Here is a 20,329-nt window from a genome sequence, read left to right as displayed (position 1 = left end):
TTGTTACATTCATGACAATGAGCTGTGCAGGCTCCATGCTTCTGTCAGACGGCAGAGAATGAGGAGTGTGCCACGGGTTTATGGGATTTTGAAAAAAGGTACAAAAATTATGGGATACAGATATTGTGCGATGGAAACAGTCGCAAACTGGGAAATTGACCTGTGCTCCCAATTACCTCTGTGCAGCTCATTTTGGCCCCCATCATGCATTGCCAAAACTTCCCAAAAGGCCACGTGCTGGAAGATGGTAAATTTCAGTGAGATAACTACCCATGGTGCACTGCACTTCATTGACACAAGCTCTCCTATGGAGTATGTGCATCGCCGAAACACAGAGCCAAGTACACACACACACAAGCGATGTACTACCTAAGGCCTGTTTAAAGGACAATGTGCTCTAAAATCTGCACACTTGCATGGCTTTTCTTGAAATGTGTAATGCCTTATGGGAGCGCACAGCAGGGTTAGTGACCCAAATTTGAGGTCACTGAGCCGGGGTTCCAGAGATACGATGAGCCCTGAGAAAACTGCTGTTTTGCAAAGAGTTTCTAGGTAGCTTTTAATTTGCACCAAGCTAGAGAGCAAACTATTATTGTGATGTGGGTCAAAATAGTCTCAGTCTGTCAGTTTTTACCCAAGGTAGTGCATGGCACCCACTAAGTCTTAAAGAACCCAAATTGTAAACAGTATTTAAGACCATGTTCACTACTTTGCTTGCATAGATGTGCAGTCTGGAAGATTACAGGGTGCCTGCATCAATAAAGAAAAAACATGAGAGGATTTCTATGCAGCCACTTTATGCTTGTGGGGGTAGTTCTAGGGAAGATGCCAACACCACTGCCCATGATGAACACTCCACCACTGATGTTTCAAGCCTGAACCTTTGTAGACCTGTGCAATAAATATGTAATAACCTACATTGCTTGATACAAAAAGATGTATTTTTGTATCCTCTGATGTGAGTGGGCAAGGGAAAGAGCAGCATGCATACCGTCAGGATCCAGTATGCATCATTTCAATGCCTCCACCATTTAGTGTGGGTACACGTACCATGCAGACCACACCTGGAGCATATCTAAATAATTCCCCATCAGCTACTGTCAGCTCCAGGGGATAGAAGGAATCCTCACGGTGAATGAATGGGTAGGAGGAGGAGGTGAAGAGCTTGCACATTTCAGCAACTGGCATTGGCAGAGTAAAGGTGTGTGTGCATTAGAGCACTGCTGAAAATGGGTAGGGTTAAGGTTGCATGGGCGTCCTTAACTGTGCATTTCCTGATTTTCAGAAGTTTGAGATTTACTCAACACTCTGTAACAGGCCAACATACCACCAAGGAAACTTCACTCTTTATGAATATAGCTTTTTTGCCACTGAATTAGAATATTGGTCTGTTGAGTTAAAAATATCATCTCACTATAACAGGCTGCAGCAGAGACAAGGGGCTATTAAAAGATTACAAAATGGGCCTATATGGAAAAGCGATAGATGTGATAAGAGTTTTAACTCAGACCCATGTGACATTATCATAAGAAAATTAAGTAAATGTGGGTGAAATGAAATTACTGTAAGGTGGGTGCACAGCTGGTTGAAAGATGGTGCTCAAAGAGTAGTTATCAACGTTCGCTGTCAAACTGTAAGGATTTATCTAGTGGGGTTACTCAGGAGGTCAGTCCTAGGCCCGATACTATTCAATGTGTTCTTTAATTACTTCAATAATGGAGTGGAGAGTATGCTTATAAAATCCGCAGATGACACCAAGCTGGGAGGGGTTGCAAGCACTTTGGAGAACAGGATTAGAATTCAAAATGACCTTGAGAAATGGGAGAATTGGTCTGAAATCAACAAGATGAAATTCAATAAAGATAAGCACTTAGATAATCAAATGCATAACTACAAAATGGGGAATAACTGGCCAGGTGGTAACACTGCTGATAAGGATCTGGTGGAGGGCATAGTGGATCACAAAGTGAATATAAACCAACAATGTGGCGCTGTTCAGAAAAATGCTAATATTCTGGGGTGTGTTAACAGGAGTGTTCTATAGAAGACACAGGAGGTAACTGTCCCACTCTGCTCAGCACTGGTGAGGCCTCAGCTGGAGTAGTGTGTCCAGGTCTGGGTGCCGCACTTTAGGAAAAATATGGACAAACTGGAGAGACTCCAGAGGAAAGCAACAAAAATGATCGAAGGCCTAGAAAACCTGATCTAGGAGGAAAGATTAAAAAAACCTGGGAACGTTTAGTCTTGAAAAAAAGATGACTGAGGCGGGACCTGGTAACAAGTCTTCAAATATGTCACACGCTGTAATAAAGAGTCAAGTCGAAGTTTCCCCAAGCCAATGGCTCATCAGGCTGATGCATTTAAGGCACATCAGTCTCATAGCCAACAGTACACAAGGACACAAGAACAATGTGGCCAGCACCACACCTGACTGCCTATGACTGGCCTAACCTGATGGATCAGGTACCCGTTTTGCAGCCGGGTGAACTGGAGGTAGCCTTTCTGTGTAAGATCACGCAAAACTCAACTGCAGGACCAGACTTCAAAGAGAAACTGCTGAGCTCCAGTTCATCTGCAAATTTGACACTATCAGCTCAGGATTAAACAAAGACTGTGAATGGCTTGCCAACTACAGAACCAGTTTCTCCTCCCTTGGTTTTCACTCAACTGCTAGAACAGGGCCTCATCCTCCCTGATTGAACTAACCTCGTTATCTCTAGCTTGCTTCTTGCTTGCATATATAAACCTGCCCCTGGAAATTTCCACTACTCGCATCCGAAGAAGTGGGTATTCACCCACGAAAGCTCATGCTTCAAAACGTCTGTTAGTCTATAAGGTGCCACAGGATTCTTTGCTGCTTCTACAGAACCAGACTAACACGGCTACCCCTCTGATGCAAAACTCAAAAGTACATTGAGGGTAGGACAATATGTCATCAGCTTAATCTGCAGCAAAAGAGATTTATTAGATATTAGGGGAAACTTTCTAACTATAAGGCTAGTTAAGCACTAGAATAGGCTTCCAAGGGAGACTGTGGACTCACCATCATTGGTCAACCTGTTCTTAAAAACCTCCAAACACCTCTCATAGGGTAGGTTTACACTTACCGTGTCGACCCGGAAGGTAAGTTCGACTTCTCGGAGTTCGAACTGTCGCGTCTGATCTAGACGCGATAGTTCGAACTCCGGAAGCGCTGCGGTCGACTCTGGTACTCCACCACTGCAAACGGCGGTGGCGGAGTCGACGGGGGAGCCGCGGAGTTTGACCCCGCCGTGTTTGGACGGGTGAGTAGTTCGAACTAGGGTACTTCGAATTCAGCTACGCTATTCACGTAGCTGAATTTGCGTACCCTAGTTCGACCCCCCTTCTTAGTGTAGACCAGGCCGTAGATTTGTTCCTGCCTCAGCACCAGGGGCTACACCTGATCACCTCTGGTGGTCCCTTCTAGTCCTGTATTTCTATGGTTCTAACCCATTCCCAGCCCCCGCAACCAGGAGAAAGCATTGGGTGCATACAAGACAATATCCCTGAACCATGACAAGACTGGCAACATTTTATATGGGCTTCTAGCTAATAGATTTAGACCTCTGACTAATGCCTTGTAACACACTGTCTGGCCCTGTCTAGCATCAATCACCTTGAAGATTCAGAAGCCAGGAAACAGTACTCCAAGCTTAGAGATTAGTTGAGAGTTGCCCAACATGTCACTTACAAGGTCCTTAAATGTGGCCTGTAATTGCCATTAGATCTGCCATGTTAGATACAGAGATAGGCTCCGAGAAGCTGCCAGAAAGCAAGCCTGGGCCAATACTTCTTGGAAGGGGAGAAGGGACTCAAATAAGCAGTGTCAAATCGATGCATCTTATCACACAACACAAAAGAAGGGCTGTTTATAATCCCAGCAAAAATGCAAACACAAGAATTTGTCATTCACATTTCCTCCTTTTCAGACATTGCAAAGATTGTGCGAAAGAAGGGGAGTCTGCCTTTCCTGTCCCCCGTTAAGGAAGTATGCTTCCCTGTGAATGCTCAAGGAGGAAGAAGGGCAGGCCTTTCTGTTTCAACAGAGCGTTTTTGAAAGAAAAAAAGCCTAGAAAAATTCACTCACCAAGTTGGAATTTTACAGGGGAGAAGGGAAAAAAAAATATTTAGAAACCTAGTGGAGCTTTCTGGGGGTTGAGAACTTTCTCCGAATACTGAGGGAGGGAAAGAGGACTCCCTTCAACAATACTTATAATTAAAAAACAAGATAGTAAAATTAGGAAAATATGAGAAAAAAATCACAATATTGCATGGAGTTTGAATAGAACTAATAAAGGGTTATGCATCCAAACAATAAAAGCAGAAGTTTGGATCTAGACCAGAGATAATGAAAGACTTTAACCAACACTATAAACTGACAAGACAGAAGAGGAAGTCAGTAGAAAAGCATCAACCACAATACAATACATGCTCAATACCACAGGTATTGGTAGCAGGTCTCATCAATATATTTTTAGGGACTTCCATGGGCCAATTTATCATTGTGTATATATTAAGTTTTTCTCTAAGTTACAAAGAAATTTTTATTTGTTATAAAGAACAGATCTGTTAATAGATTAAAAAAAAGCCATTACAAAAGACAACATCTCTGCTACCGAATAAACTATTAAGACAAAACCACAACAGCAATCAACAGAGGAAGTGAAGTCTCCCCTACTGTCACAATTCACAGCAGCTCAACAGGGCCAAATTCCGAACTGGAAAAGTACTGGGGTGGAGTCCTAAAGTAATATGCTGTGACCCATGTCTGTTTATCTTGCTATCAGGGCAGGAAAAATTGCCTGTAGTGACGGATGCAAAAATCAAATCTTTCTTACAATTGTAAGATAATCCGAACTGTTAGAATACATAGCAAAAATTAATTTGCTTTACTGTATGTCTTCAACTATACATTTTATCTACTTTTAACCACCACTTGCATACTAGCAAAACTTTTTGTTAACTGCTCCTGAATGTCAGATTCTAACTGGTATGACATAGTGTAATAAAAATGCTTGTGTGTCGGTATAGTACTTTAACATGACTCCGAACTCCTGTTACTAAAAATGTACAATGTGTCACAAAAATCTAGCATTATTACAGAACAAACAGTATCAACACCAAATCCCTGATCTCACTTCAGACAACACAGATAAGAGGAGAAAATATGCACAGTTCTTTCTGGAACAAAGAGATTCTTTCCTTTCAAATATTTGGGACTCCTGAAGGCAACAACAAGAAGAAGCCTGGACTCCAATCATATAAGCTGCAGTCGCCAGAATTTGCGGCCTTGTCCGCACTGGCCGGGGTATAGGGTCATGTCCGTGCCCACCGAGCTGGTCTTAAGGCACAGATCAGCAGGCGTGAGCTCGGGGTTGGTCGCGGTCTAGCGCCACCCCCGCTGGCTGCAGGGATCCTGCGGCTCCATAAAGCCCTTTCGGATGCCGGGGGCTGGGACGCACCAGAGAAACACGAGACTGCGCTTATTCCAGGCTGGCGAGCGCGGAGCCCTGACAGGCCGATAACCGGGAATGTCACGGGAGAACAAGCGCCCCAGGCTCCCACGTGGAGGCAGCTCGCCCCCCACCCCACACTGAGAGGGCGCGGAGCCCCCTCCCTCTCTCTGGAAGGGGGGAGAGGCCGAGACACACTCAGTCCCGGCCCGCTGCCCTCCCCACTCGCGTGGCGGGGACCCCAGAGCCCCAGTGCCAGGAACCGCCTCGCCCCCGGCCCCGCTGCGGGAGCCAGACCCCGGCCTCCGATCGCGGCCTCCCCGCAACACGAGGCCTCCAGCCGGCCGCGCTACAGGCCTAGCCCTGCTGCCAGGCCGCCTCCGGCGCACGGGGCCCGCCCCGGCCCAGCTCCGCCCCCAACCCCAGCCGGCTCCGCGCTGGGGCTCGGGGAGCGCGAAGGCCGAACTCGCCGCTCCGAGCCGGGGCCGCCCAGGCTCCGCTGCCGGGAACCCCCGGCCCGGCCTCTCCTCCCCCCCGCCCCCGCCGGGCTGCCCGCGCGCCGCGGGCCGGCCTCCCCGCCCCCCCCCCCCACGCCGGGCTACCCCAGCGCCGCGGCCCCGCCTCCCCCCCCCCCCCCCCCCCGCCGGGCTCCCCCAGCGCCGCGGCCCGGCCTCTCCTCCCCCCCCCCGCCGGGCTCCCCCAGCGGCCCGGCCCGGCCTCTCCCCCCCCCGCCGGGCTCCCCCAGCGGCCCGGCCTCTCTCCCCCCCCCCCGCCGGGCTCCCCCAGCGGCCCGGCCCGGCCTCTGCCCCCCCCCCCCCGCCGGGCTCCCCCAGCGGCCCGGCCCGGCCTCTCCCCCCCCCCCCCGCCGGGCTCCCCCTGCCCCCCGCCCCGGCCTCACCCCCCCCCCCCCCGGCGGGGTCGCCCCGCGGCGCGGCCTCCCCACCCCCCCCGCCGGGCTCCCCCGCGGCCCGGCCTCTCCCCCCCCCCCGCCGGGGTCCCCCCGCGGCCCGGCCCGGCCCCTCCCCCCCCCCCGCCGGGCTCCCCCAGCGGCCCGGCCCGGCCTCTCCCCCCCCCCCCGCCGGGCTCCCCCAGCTGCCGGGCCCGGCCTCACCCCCCCCCCGCCGGGCTCCCCCAGCGGCCCGGCCTCGCCCCCCCCCCCCCCGGGCTCCCCCAGCGGCCCGGCCCGGCCCGCCCCACCCCCCCCGCCGGGCTCCCCCCGCGGCCCGGCCTCGGCCCCCCCCCGCCGGGCTCCCCCAGCGGCCCGGCCCGGCCTGTCCCCCCCCCCGCCGGGCGGCCCCCGCGGCGCGGCCCGGCCTCTCCCCCCCCCCGCCGGGCTCCCCCAGCGGCCCGGCCCGGCCCACGATCTCCTCGGCCGCGCAGTTCCCCAGGCCCCGCCCGATCCCCCATGGCCGCGCTGCCCGGCTCCCCCTCGCCGAGCTCACCCAGCGCCAGGGCCCAGCCCGATCCCCCCGGCTCCTGCAGTTCCCGAGGCCCCGCCCGGCCCGGCCGCCCGATCCCCCGCGACTCGGCCCGCAGCTCCCCCCGGCCCGGCCCGCTCACCGATCTCTGCAGCTCCCCCAGCCAGCAGCTCGCCCGCTCCTTGCCGCTCGGGTCCGGGTCGTGGTAAAGCGCCTGCACCGCCTGGTACACGAGCTGCAGGCTCGGCTTCCCCGCGCTGCCTCCGCCGCCCTCCATGGCTCCGGGTCCCGCACAGGCCGCTCCGCGCCCGGCTCCAGCCCCTCAGCAGCAGCAGCCGCCGCTCCAGGCCGCCGCCATCTCCTCGCCCGGCCGTGTCCGTTACCGGGAGGGGCGGTGCCACCCAGAACGCGGCCCCCCGGAAGCGCGCGGCCCGCGCACCGCGTTCCGCCCGCACAGCGCTCCCGCCCGGCCGCCGCGGAGCCTGCAGGCCCAGCCAGCCCAGCGCGCGGATACGCGGCTGCGCAGCCAGGGCACCGCCACCCCCTCCGGCACCGCCCCCGGCTGCCCCCCGCGCGCTTCCGGCCGGTGCCACCGCCACACCTGTCCCCCGCACCCGGAAGTGAGCCGCCCCGAGAGGCGGGAAGGAGGCTCCCCCCTCCTGCTAGGGGCCCGCTTCCCGCAGGGCCAGGCCGGCACCCCTCCCCCCACGGCCCGACCCTCCCAGTAACCCCCGCCCCGGGCCCTGCCACCTCCCCGGGCAGCCGGCCTAGACCCGCTCAGCGCCCTGGGGCGGTGCCAGAGCCACCCCCACGCCCAACTGGCCCTGCTCGTCCCACCTGGCTGTGCCCCCCCCCCCCACCTGGGGCCTGCCCAGCCCGCGGCTCCACTCAACCCCCCCTCCCCAGCCAAACCTGGGGCCTGTCTAACTCCAGTCAACACTCCCCCCCCCCTCCCCAGCCCGGCTCCACCCTCCCTTCCCCAGCGAAATCTGGGGCCTACCCAGCCCCCGGCTCCACTCAACCCCCCTCCCCCTCCAGCCCTGCTCAACCCAATCCTCCCCAACCACATCTGAGGCCTGCCCAGCCTCTCCAGCCCTGCTCATCCCACCCTCCCAGCTCCCACTCCAAACACTCCTGGGGACTGCTATCCCTCTGGCCTTTCCTGTCCCACCCCCCTAGCTTCTTCACCACCAAACACACGGGAGAACTGCTCCCCCTTCCCCCCATGGCCCTGCTCAGCCTGCCTTCCCTCCCCACACCCCTGCTCCCCAAACACCCCTGGGGGCTACCCGTCCTTCCTTCCTCCCCTTGCTCATCCCACCTGTCTGTACCCTGTACCCACAAATGCTCCAGGGGGATGCCCTGGTCCTCCTGCCCTGCTAAAACCCACCTGCCTAGCTCCACACCCCCAAACATCTCTGGGGGCTGCCCTGCTTGTTCCACCTGGCTGTGCCCCCCATCCCAAACACACCTGGGGGCTATTCGGGTGCTGCTCAATCCACCTAGCTGGCTGTGCCCTCAGTTAACTGCTGCCCAGCCCCCCCCTCCTTCCAAACACACACGTAACTGGGCCTGTCCTTCCCCACCTTCTGCCCAGCCTCCATGCCCCAAACAATCTCTGCCAGCTGCTAGGCCTTGCCTGACACTCATCCGGGACTGCTTCTTATCCACATTCCAAGGAGTGTCTTGTTCTCGACCCAGCTCAGACGAGTGACCTGATTTTAAAAGTCACTTTCTGAATAACGAGGCGCTTTGTCCTTGCTCCCATCACCACAGATAAAGGGCACCTTATCTGCCTTCTCCTTGATAAGATGGCGCTTTCCGGATTACTGGGGAAAGTGGTAACGCTTTTTAGCCATTGTTTCTACACTGCTATTTGGATAATTAATTTACCAGTTCAGTGCAGCTGAGGCTTTCTGGGGGCTACTTAGTGGATTTCTGGGAGCAGTGAGGCAGTATACTGGAGTGCATTTACAGAATTGGGCAAAAATGTCTCACCCATAGTGCATGGTGAGATGAGCACTAAAATATTTCTTACGGTTTATGGCTTGTGGCACCACAAAGGCTACGCTTTTCAAGATTCTCTCCCCCCCCCCCTTATATGGCTAAAAATTGAGATTTAAATAAGGTGAAAGTCAGCCCTTATTAGCATAATATATTCTATTTTATATATATACTTAGCATAATATATTCTATCTCTATAAAATCCTTTAGAGCAATGGTTTTCAAACTTTATACTTGCGACCCAGTTGAAGAAAATTGTTGATGCCCATGACCCCAGTACTGGGTCGCGACCAACAGTTTGAAAGCCACCGCTTTAGAGATTATACACACAGCAAAATCACTTCACCTGCCACTAAAATGGAACCACCTCTACATTGAAGGTGGCGGCTGTTTAACAATGCATTGCAATGCTGCACAACAATTGAAAGAAAACTCGAATGTCCAATTGAAATTGCAGTGGGAATGGAGGAAAGTAAAATGTAATTATACACGCCCATATTTTGCCTGGTCTATGAGGCTAACAAACCTCCTCTTGTGAAAAATGTAGTCTGACCTTTAGCATGAGTATTCAGGAATTCGGCTTCACATCACGATGGCCCTGATGCCACATCGTTTAATACTCTTAGAAGGAAGAGCACATTGACAACTTCCATGTCATGCAGACCTGATTTTTTTTTTTTTTAAAAAGAACACATTCAAATACTGACCAGGCCCGATCCAGCTTTTTTTGTGAGAGTTAATTAGATAGTGGCCTGAGGCGGTATAGCTACTGACCTAGTACATGGAGTCTTGGTCCATGAAGAGTAAATAACCAAGTAAAGAAATAAATAACCCATAATCAAAACTGAGTTATGAAAGGGTTGTGAAATTCCTTTGGTAGCTACAGTAGTTTTTGTAACCTTGATTCATTGTAATGATCTTAGAGCAGCTGCCAGTGTTTCAGTTTTGTTGAGGGGTCTAGGCTGGGGTACTACCTGCTTGCATTGAAGTTTTGCAGTCTCACCGCACTGCGTCAAAGACCAAAATCGATGAATACAAAATGACAAAGGAACTGAGAGCAGAAAGAAAGAACCAGGGAAACAAACAAAAAGGGTTTGAAATCTAGATTTTCCTCTTTGGGAACGTAGCGGAAAAGCCACTGAGGAAGATAATTCCATAAATTAATGTATTTGTTGAGAATTCACAACATGATCCATGGTGTATGGAACACAGGGCAGGTTTCTTGTCTACCCTGAGAAGTTTATAATCTAAACCTATTTCCTTCCTAAAAATTATTCTATTACAACAGTTTAGGTGAATTTAGTGCTGGTGTATGGTGCTGAATTATGTGACCTTCAACTGAGACATGAAAGATGCTGGATTGGAAGCTCTGGAGACTGAAGCTTCCTATTTACTACAGAACAGGTAGAGCATATACAGAGTAAGCTTCCGTCACTCCCCTATCTATGTGTTTCAAATGTGACCTGGAAAGACCACTGTATGAACTGAGCGAATAGCTCAGTCTTTCTCACCCATTCCGTCCTTACATCTCAACTGAAACTGCCAACAGCAGACCCATCTGTGTTCACAGATGTCCACATCACAGAAACGATCTGCTAGGAAATGCACTGAGACCCACCAACCAACCAACCAACTGGTAACAGTCCTTCAGCGTATCAGCCTGGCAGTAGACTGAATCAATAAACTAGAGATGAGAGGAAAGGTGGCAATTGCTAACTAACATTAAAAGATGTGGAATCAGAAATCACTTCTGAGGCCTGTGAAGAGAACTTACGATGAGGTCTGTGCTTATGAGCTAAGACATCTTTCTGGTGGCAAGAAAGGAGAACATGGATAGTGGGGACCAACAAATAGAGATGCCAGCATTGTAGATAAAAAGATTGTTTTGATTCATGAAGCAGCGGAGTGCTTTCTGTGATGTGAGACTATTTTGATTAAATGGGGTACACTTAAGCAGAAGGAACCAGCTCTTTGCCACTTTCTCAATTACGTTGCTTAGAAATGGAGATTAGATCATGGGTGATAGTGATAGTCCTTGCGACTACTGCGTGTCTTAGGGTGGGTAATAGGTTGTTTCTTAAGAGGAGACATTGACTGTCTGTGGGTAGAAGGGCAACCCAGAGTACCAGAGCCTTCGCCAGCCCGGAAGAGCATGGGTCAGTTTGTGGTAGTTTGGATCTCCTCCTGTGTTTCAGCAACTTCCTGCTGTGTGAATCAACGGGCTGAATTTTGAGAAGCATCATGTTCCATCTGGGGCTCTGTGGACAGCCTTCTATTCCTGGATCCATCCCAAAAGCTCAAGTTCACTGCCCACTGTTCACTGCCCACTGTTCTGATTTTGTTTCCTCAGGCCTGGAAAAACTATCTCAGATTTTATCTCCCCCCATCCCCCAAGTAGGGTGAGAGCATTTTGCAGCAGGAGTCTCCTGGAATCGGAGACTGATTGAAGGCAATCTGCATTGTTTAAGTGGGGCAATATCCTAAACATTTCCAATGATTGACATTTTGCAGCTGCCATGGCTGCAGAGAAAAAGGTTCGCTTGGTCTCCTTGAGAGCTGTGGCATAGAGTTGCTTAAACGTCTCATGCCGCGATCAAATTTAGTCTTACACCGTGGATATTCTAATCTTACCACCCTTGTACGGCATTTGTCTTAGAAGTCATTAGTGATTCCAGGTGTTCAGTGTTGGTGCTGCAGAAGGAGAGGACATTTAGGGGTCAGCTGGTCACTAGATGGGAACAACAGGTAAAATCCTGCCAGTCCATCAACAAGCCAGCCCTGCAGCTGGATAGGATTTTCCTCTGTTAGCAAAGGGGATATTCATGACTATCCATGAATGTCAGGCAGGTTTCATGCTAAGAAGACATAAGCAACAAATCTCCACTAGCCATTTGGTGGGATCTCTCATGTTGTTCCACACCTCCAGAGTGACTGGAGACGGAAAAAAATATTTGACTGTGGAGTGCCCCAGTCCATGAGGGAAAACCTTTGTAATGGTCTGGGAATGGAATGTATTGTCTGGATCAGGGGTAGGCAACCTATGGCACGTGTGCCGAAGGCGGCACGCGAGCTGATTTTCAAGTGGCACTCACACTGCCCGGGTCCTGGCCACTGGTCTGGGGGGCTCTGCATTTTAATTTAATTTTAAATGAAGCTTCTTAAACATTTTAAAAACCTTATTTACTTTACATACAACAATAGTTTAGTTATATATTATAGACTTAGAGAAAGAGACCTTCTAAAATGTTAAAATGTATTACTGGCACGCAAAACCTCAAATTAGAGTGAATACATGAAGACTCAGCAAACCACTTCTGAAAGGTTGCCGACCCCTGGTCTGGATATTTTCCTCAGTTACACATTAGATGGGGGTTGTCGTCTCTTTCTGATCCTCTTCATCCTCCCCCAGGCTATGGAAAAGTATGTCCTCTGTTTCACTCATTTCACTCTGTTCATGCTTTCATTGGAATCCTTGGGAGTGGTACACTGTTAATGAAATAATCCTGCATGCAGCAGATATATCGTTAAACACAGTAAACGTACACACTAGACATCATCCAAACAATAAAAGCTTTTTCAACATTTTCAGAGTATAAAAATAATTTGAATAACCCTCAGATCAAGGCTGGGCTCGTCAGTGGATCCGTCTTGGTTCCACATACAGTACTAAGGAATAAAAATGGTACTTCAGAGATGTCTTATCCATAGAACCAATACTAGAGAAGAGCAGACACAGCTAAAGTTCAGACTTAAATAGATGGAAGGAAACTTCCATAGTCATGACTAGCGGGATTATGGCAAAGGTTTTGCACCCAATTTTCAGATGCTGCCCTTTTCTTCAGGGACAGCCATACCGTGTTCCAGATAAATAACTGTTGTGTCTATTATTCTTTGCACAACAAAATAATAGGTAGACACTACCAAGGCAGAGAGGGTTCCAAATAACTGGGTTTACAAAATGTACACAAACATGTAAGCCTAGCTACATATAGACAGGTTTCAGAGTAGCAGCCGTGTTATTCTGTATCCGCAAAAAGAACAGGAGTACTTGTGGCACCTTAGGCCTGGTCTACACTAGGGGGCGAGGTCGATGAGAGAGACACAACTTCAGCTACGGGAATAGCGTAGCTGAAGTCAAAGTATCTTATTCCGACTTACCTCCTGTCCTCACGGTGCAGGATCGACGTCCGCGGCTCCCCCTGTCGACTCCGTTACCACCGCTCGCCCTGGTGGAGTTCTGGAGTCGACGGGCGCGCATTCGCGGATCGATATAGCGCGTCTAGATGAGACGCGCTATATCGATTCCCGATAAACCAATTGCTACCCGCCGATCCGGCGGGTAGTGTAGACATACCCGTAGAGATGAACAAATTTATTTGAGCATAAGATTTCATGGGCTACAGCCCACTTCCTCAGATGCATAGAATGGAACATATAGTAAGAAGATATACACCTCTACCCCGATAGAACGCAACGAATTCAGATATAACACGGTAAAGCAGCGGGGAGCCCCGGTCCCTTTAAATCCCCACCTGAGCCCCGCTGCCAGAGCTCCGGCGGTGATTTAAAGGGACTGGGGCTCCCCAAAGCGGCTGGAGCACTGGGCCCTTTAAATCCCCACCGGGGCTCTGGCAGCCGGGCTTGGGTGGTGATTTAAAGGACCAGAGGCTCCAGCCGCTGCGGGGAACCCCAGGCCCTTTAAATCCTCGCCTGAGCCGGAGCTCCAGCAGTGATTAAAAGGGCCTGGGGCTCCCCACAGCGGCTGGAGCACCGCGCCCTTTAATCACCACCAGGGAAGCCAGTCCAGTCTGGCACGGCATACCAGCTCTTGCTGGTATGCCATACTGGACCAAACCCAATATAACGCGGTCTCACCTATAAGGCGGTGAGATTTTTTGGCTCCCGAGGACCGCGTTACATCGGGGTAGAGGTGTATATACATACAGAGAACATGAAAAGGGGGAAGTTGCCCTACCAACTCTAAGAGGCTAATTAATTTAGATGAGCTGTTGTCAGCAGGAAAAAAATAACTTGTAGTGATAATCAAGATGGCCCATTCCAGACAGTTGACAAGAAGGTGTGATGATACTTACATCTGATATCAGGAATCATAACATTCAAAAAACAGTAGGAGAACACTTCAACCTCTCTGGTCACTCAGTAACAGACTTAAAGGTGGCAATTTTGCAACAGAAAAGCTTCAAAAACAGGCTCCTAGGAGAAACTGCTGAACTAGAAGTAATTTGCAAACTAGATACCATTAACTTGGGCTTGAATAGAGACTGGGAGCGGCTGGGTCATTACACAAATTGAATCTATTTCCCCATGTTAAGTATCCTCACACCTTCTTGTCAAGTGTCTGGAATGGGCCATCTTGATTATCACTTCAAAAGTGTTTTTTTTCTCCTGCTGATAACAGTTCATCTAAATTAATTATCCTCTTAGAGTTGGTAGGGCAACTTCCACCTTTTCACGTTCTCTGTATGTATAAGTATCTCCTCACTATATGTTCCATTCTATGCATCCGATGAAGTGGGCTGTAGCCCACGAAAGCTCATGCTCAAATAAATTTGTTAGTCTCTAAGGTGCCACAAGTGCTCCTGTTCTTTTTGTAGCTACATATACATGCTATTGCTCTGGTTTTATGCAGACAAATTTGACACCATCAGCTCAGGATTAAACAAAGACTGTGAATGGCTTGCCAATTACAGAACCAGTTTCTCCTCCCTTGGTGTTCACACCTCAACTGCTAGAAGAGGGCCTCATCCTCCCTGATTGAACTAACCTCGTTACCTCTAGCCTGCTTCTTGCTTGCATATATATATATATACACCTGCCCCTGGAAATTTCCACTACATGCATCCGACGAAGTGGGTATTCACCCACGAAAGCTCATGCTCCAAAACATCTGTTAGTCTATAAGGTGCCACAGGACTCTTTGCTGCTTTTACAGATCCAGACTAACACGGCTCCCCTCTGATATGTAGACAATGTATGTCTACATTGGAGCTAGAAAGTGTCATTTCCAGTTCGAGGAGACATACCCCCTTTAGGTCTGATCAAGCTAGTGCGCTAAAAGCAGAAGTGTAGCCACCGCCACGGAAAGGCTGGCTGCTTGAGGACGTACCTAGGGTCTCAGACGGGATCATATTTGGGGTGGCTACTGTTGCTGTAGCTATGCTTCTATTGTTAGTGCTCAGAGCAATCAGAGCTAGCACAGGTATGTCTGCTGGAGTTGGAAATTACACCTCCAGCTCCACTGTAGCTGTACGTACCCTAAAACACAGAACACAATGAGCACCCCAAAGGGCTCACAAACTATTTAAAGGGATACCCACTATTCCTACCCACTACAAAATAAGCATTTCCCACCTAGCTTCATCCTGGACATTGGCCAAATCTTTTTAAATTTTGATGCCTAAAATTAGATACACCTCTACCCCGATATAACGCGACCTGATATAACACAAATTCAGATATAATGCGGTAAAGCAGTGCTCCGGGGGAGGCGGGGAGGGCTGTGCACTCCGGTGGATCAAAGCAAATTTGATATAACACGGTTTCACCTATAACACGGTAAGATTTTTTGGTTTCCGAGGACAGCATTAAATCGGGGTAGAGGTATACTTGATTTCATATTTAGGCACTTATCTAACAAGCCTGATTTTCAAAGGTACAAAGCGCTGCTTGCTCCTTAGCTCTGAAAATCTGGTCAGTTTAGTTAGGTGCTTCCATCGGGATTTAGGTGCCTAACTTTGAAAATGTTGGCCCCTTTCCTTATAAATAGGAAGGGTTAGATTTCATGTGGAATATTCTATAGTGTATCCTGTTCTACCATGTAAGTAGACCCTTATTCCTCAAGTCAACAGTGACTACTCAGAGGAAAGATGGCAGAATCTGGCTCCACATAAATAAGCACATAAAACAGGAAGTAGCAATAACCTTCACTCTGGTTTCACTTTTATAATTCTCAGTCTCCCATACCTCCAATTATTTATTGTCATCCTATCTTGTTCAGGGCCAGATGCTACTCTGCTACATAGGCATAACTTTGGAATGACACCACCAAGGGGGAGGGATAGCTCAGTGGTTTGAGCATTGGCCTGCTAAACCCAGGGTTGTGAGTTCAATCCTTGAGGGGGCCACTTAGAGATCTGGGGCAAGAATCAGTACTTGGTCCTGCTAGAGCAAGGCAGGGGGCTGGACTCAATGGCTTTTCAGGGTCCCTTCCAGCTCTAGGAGATACAGGTATATCTCCATTTATTTATTTAGTGTAGAACTATTTTACAGGTCCCACAACAGTTCTCAGCACTTCCCTGAAAAGAAGAGCCCTTGCCCTGCCAAGCTCAACAGCTAAATGGCAGATTTGACAGACAAGTGAGGACACAGGTTACCCGCTTGTAATGACGTGGTTGCTCAGTTCAGGCACTTGTTGGAGGGCATGCGGATTTTTAATATGGATAGAGATGCTACAAAAGTGCCAGGACCAGATTTGCAGTAGGTCAAACATGGAGGTTTAACCCCCCACTGAAATTGACTGAGTGATCTAAGGGATGAATTTGGCCTTGTGGTTCTTATCCAGCCTGTAACAGGGTTGCCTCAAACCTGGCATCAGGCCCTGCATCTGCTGCAGTTTCCCCACTCACGTGTAAGCCTGCAGCCAGCTCACCTGCCAGTGCCTCAGTGAAGCCTCCACCTGTCACTGCTTCATTGCCTTTCCCAAGGGATGCGTTTATTGTTCGGCCACAAACACAGTTCCACATGGATCAAAGCCACGTCTACGCCAGGATGTTTTACCACTGCCAGCATTGCAATATCACGAGAGCATGTGCACCCTTGGCTCCCTTCGCTGGTGGCACATTTGCATTGGTAGGCGGGTTGAAACACCAGCAGTGATCCTGGGAAGCTAACCCACCCTTTGCTTCCCTAGCTCATGAAACTGTGCAGTGGGCACCTGGCCAGCAGCAAGGAGAGATTTAACCAGCGTCCGAGCAGGTTCGGGATGACTGTATAGTGTGCATTTGGTAGATGGTAAGGATGTTAACCAGGCTGGATCTCACCAAGGCAAATATCCCGATCAGTGTCGCTGCGCAGTGTGTTTTACATAATATCCGTAAAGCAAAGGGGGAAACCATCGCTGGCAGGGTGGGGGGAAGGGGAGAGGGTCTGCTGCCTTTGAACAGCCGTGACTCAAGGGCCCATTGAGGCGCTGGGCAGCTGGAGAAGGCCTTGTGCTTTGCCCGTGCCCCATCCTCAGGCCGTGTGCTGCTTTGTGTTAATTTGTATCCCTTCGCGATTCAACAGTGGTTGGCTGGTGTCTGAATTGTCGATTAACAGTTTTGGAGGGTGCGTGGCTGTCTTGCAAGACCAAATAAATACATCTTGATTGTTCCTGACTCAGAGCTCCAGAGCAGACTGGAGGACATGCCCTTCCTTGACCTTTTCTTCTTCCTTCTGCTCAAGGTCAGTTTTTCAGCAGGTGCAGAATGGGTACCCCCGTTGAGACCACTGCTAACAACAGGGCAGACAGACATTGCTAGATTTAAAGAGGTGGCAGATAGGAAAAGAGAGAGAAATCTCCCTAAAAGGCTCCCATAAAGATCTTAATAAAACAACAAACAGCATCAGGCTAGCTTCAGAGCCGCTGGCTTTAGGACAGGTCAGCAGTTCCCAGCCTGGTGAGTGCATAGGGGGCACTTTTCAAAACCTGTAGCCCTGAGGAGTGAGGGGTGGTCGGCCAGGCATCCCAGCTAATAACTGGAGGGACAGCGCTGTAAATATTGCCAAACTTATTACAGGCAGTGGTGATTCTGGCCTATACACACTCCTGTGGGTGCCATAGGCGGCCGCACTCCTCCTAGCGCTGGTGGAACTCATTGCAGGGTGGTGTGAGAAAGTTGCCTATCGGGGTGGAAGAAACAAAGCAGCCCTGCCGAGAAACGTTCAGGCAAATCTCAAGGAACGCCTGCTTACAAACTTCGTTGAACTGGCGCCAGATGACTAATGGGAGCTCCCTGGCAAGATCAGCGCCGTACTCTGGAAAAGAAGGGAGGTTACCACTGCCTAGCCCTGTGGGCCACATCAGATCCGAGTGCCCCGAGTCAGCAACAACCCCCCGCTACTTCCTTCTGCTCCTGATTTCAAGCACAGCATGCGAGGAGTCAGTTTTGGACTTGAACCAATGTACTGCATGTTTTGATATTTGCAATATGTGTTTGCTGCGTACTTTTAGCTTTAAATCAATCAGATGGTCTGTATGAACAGCTACTGGACTGCTTGCAAGAATTATTTTTAATTTCCTATGTATTTTCCTTGAAGGTTCTCTTTCTCCTTGCGATGCATCGATTTAAGTGGTTAGGAATTCTCTTTGCTCTTCCTGGCTGAAGCATGCAGGTGTCAATGTTGATGCATTGCTTGCAATATTTGCTCTCCTGTTTTGCCTATGACTGGCAATGCATGTTCTAAGAAACCAGCTATGCAAAAGATGATTCCTTTGTTCCCTGGCCACATGCATTGAGCACCCGTTTTGAGAGGGGGAGGAGCTTCAAGGCGGCCTGTGAACATAGGGTGACCAGACAGCAAGTGTGAAAAATGGGGACGGGGTGGGAGGTAATAGGCGACAATAAGACAAAACCCCAAATATCAGGACTCTCCCAATAAAATCGGGACATCTGATCACCCTATGTGAACATATGGTAGTTTGAAAAAAGCCATAAATTAAACACCCAAACTCAGCTCCTTTCCCTTCTGCAATGGGTTCCTCCTCTGGGCTCATCTGGGCCAGGTTCAGCCCTCCAGGGGGTCTGCAGCCATCATGCCACCTCCTTGACGAGCTCTTCATCGCTGGGCAATTCTGGGGTTCCTACCTCTGGGTCCCACCAAGTAAGACGTCCCGCTTTGCATAGAAGCGGCAGATCTGTTGGCCTCCTTTGCCTTTTGGTAGGCCTGCCACGGCTCGTTCCCCTTCGCCCAGCATCGGTGCTCATCTGACCATACCCCCGCTGCTGCATCCCTTCTCTGCACACGTCTGAACGGACAGCTTTGTTTCTGTGGTTTTTCGGCAGCTAGCCTTGTACTTCCCCTTCTCCCCAAAGGCTGAGGAGATCCAGGATTTCTTTCCCGGAGCCAGGAGGCACCACGAGGTTTAGCCAGAGTGTTGCTTGGAGCCAGCCCTGCGTGCTTGCCAAGGTGGGCTGGCAAGAAGAGAAACATTTCAACAGAACCTGGGGACTTTAAAATGGGCTTGGGCCTTTTTTCCTGGTGGCTCCTGGCCTGCAGAGTTCAGAACTGCGGCCAGAGTGTTGCAAGGCAAGGGCATTGGAGACTGTTTTTACCGGTATGGGTAATGCAGCGTCCAGACAATCGTTCCACTGGTAGACCAGTGCCGACCGAGGGTGTGCGGCCATCAGGGAGGAACTCCCTGGCAGAAGCTCAGGGCTTCCCTGACAGGACTCAAAACTGAGGGGGCGCACATGCAAAAATGTGCCAAAACAAAACAGGTGTTACCAGTCAAACTTTGCAGTGGAGACCAGGCATCTGCAGTTCTCTATGTAGCACATATCCCCAGCAAGGTCCTCCCCCCAGGTGGTGTGCAAGCCCACTTTCCCTGACCCAGAGTCTCCTACCTCCCCGCCAACCGTCTAGCTCTCACACACGCTGCTTGTTGGTCATGTATCCATCACCTGGGAGACAGCTGGCTAGTGCCAGGCGAGGGTGGGGAGCTCAATCCAGCTCCCATAAAGGGCCACCCCCATCTGCGACACAGACCTCATGCCAATTTACTCCATCAACGCCCGGGACGAAGCCAGCACATGGAGCATTGCCTGAGTGAGACCTGAGGAGGCCTGTGAGTTTCATGACATAAGTGTTGGTCACAGAGTCGCTCCTCTGACATGCCAGGAGTAGGATCCTCAATGGTTTAGAGACTACAAACCAAGAGCGGTGGGTAGGATAGAAGAGAAGGGGAATTGCCAAAGAGAGACGAAAGTAAAGCAAGACTTCCTGGGAACCAGGCTGGCCCCACCAGTCCCTGTTTCACCTGTTTTGTTAAGCGGATGGAAGAGTTTGTCTAGTTTCCACCCAGCCCTCTGCTGAAACGCTAGTGGGTAACTTCTTACAGCAGCGCCTCAGTGGATTAGGATAGATAGCTCTCTGCCGTGGGTATCAGCTGTTATATCGGCATCAGTTGCTGCCTGTTGCGTTGGATAGCGCTAGTAGTTGGCTGCAGCGAGGATAAAAGCCTACTATTTAGTGACAGTGAATGGAGCTCCTCCTCTGCTGTAGCGATAGGGGCTTGTTCTTTTGGTGCAGGTCTCCAGTTCAGGTGCCCCGCTGACCCGTACGCCTGTATGGATGCAGACCTATATTCCCCAGCTACGCTACAGCTATTGCTATGTGTCAGCACCTTCCCCAGCAGTGTTGTGTCCATGGGGG

The 20,329-nt window shown here is 50.6% G+C and overlaps 1 protein-coding gene and 1 long non-coding RNA gene across 2 annotated transcripts in view; one reads left to right on the top strand and one right to left on the bottom strand.

Moving 5' to 3' along the window:
• The window catches only part of TNPO3 (transportin 3), an 82,288-nt gene extending 74,945 nt beyond the window's left edge, over positions 1-7,343 (bottom strand). The window contains exon 1 of the mRNA XM_044978907.1: positions 7,035-7,343. Within this exon, the coding sequence (XP_044834842.1) occupies positions 7,035-7,169 (135 nt within the window). The 5' untranslated portion in view covers positions 7,170-7,343. The remainder of the gene's footprint in view (positions 1-7,034) is intronic.
• A 991-nt stretch (positions 7,344-8,334) lies between these two features.
• LOC123362242 lies at positions 8,335-11,335 on the top strand. The gene is made up of 3 exons (XR_006576377.1): positions 8,335-8,733; positions 10,185-10,300; positions 11,092-11,335. It is a non-coding gene; the product is annotated as an uncharacterized LOC123362242 (long non-coding RNA).
• Positions 11,336-20,329: the final 8,994 nt, after the last annotated feature.

This window comes from Mauremys mutica, chromosome 1, assembly GCF_020497125.1.
Source record: "Mauremys mutica isolate MM-2020 ecotype Southern chromosome 1, ASM2049712v1, whole genome shotgun sequence".
Taxonomy (NCBI): domain Eukaryota; kingdom Metazoa; phylum Chordata; order Testudines; family Geoemydidae; genus Mauremys; species Mauremys mutica.
This window is presented reverse-complemented; position numbering and strand designations above follow the sequence as displayed.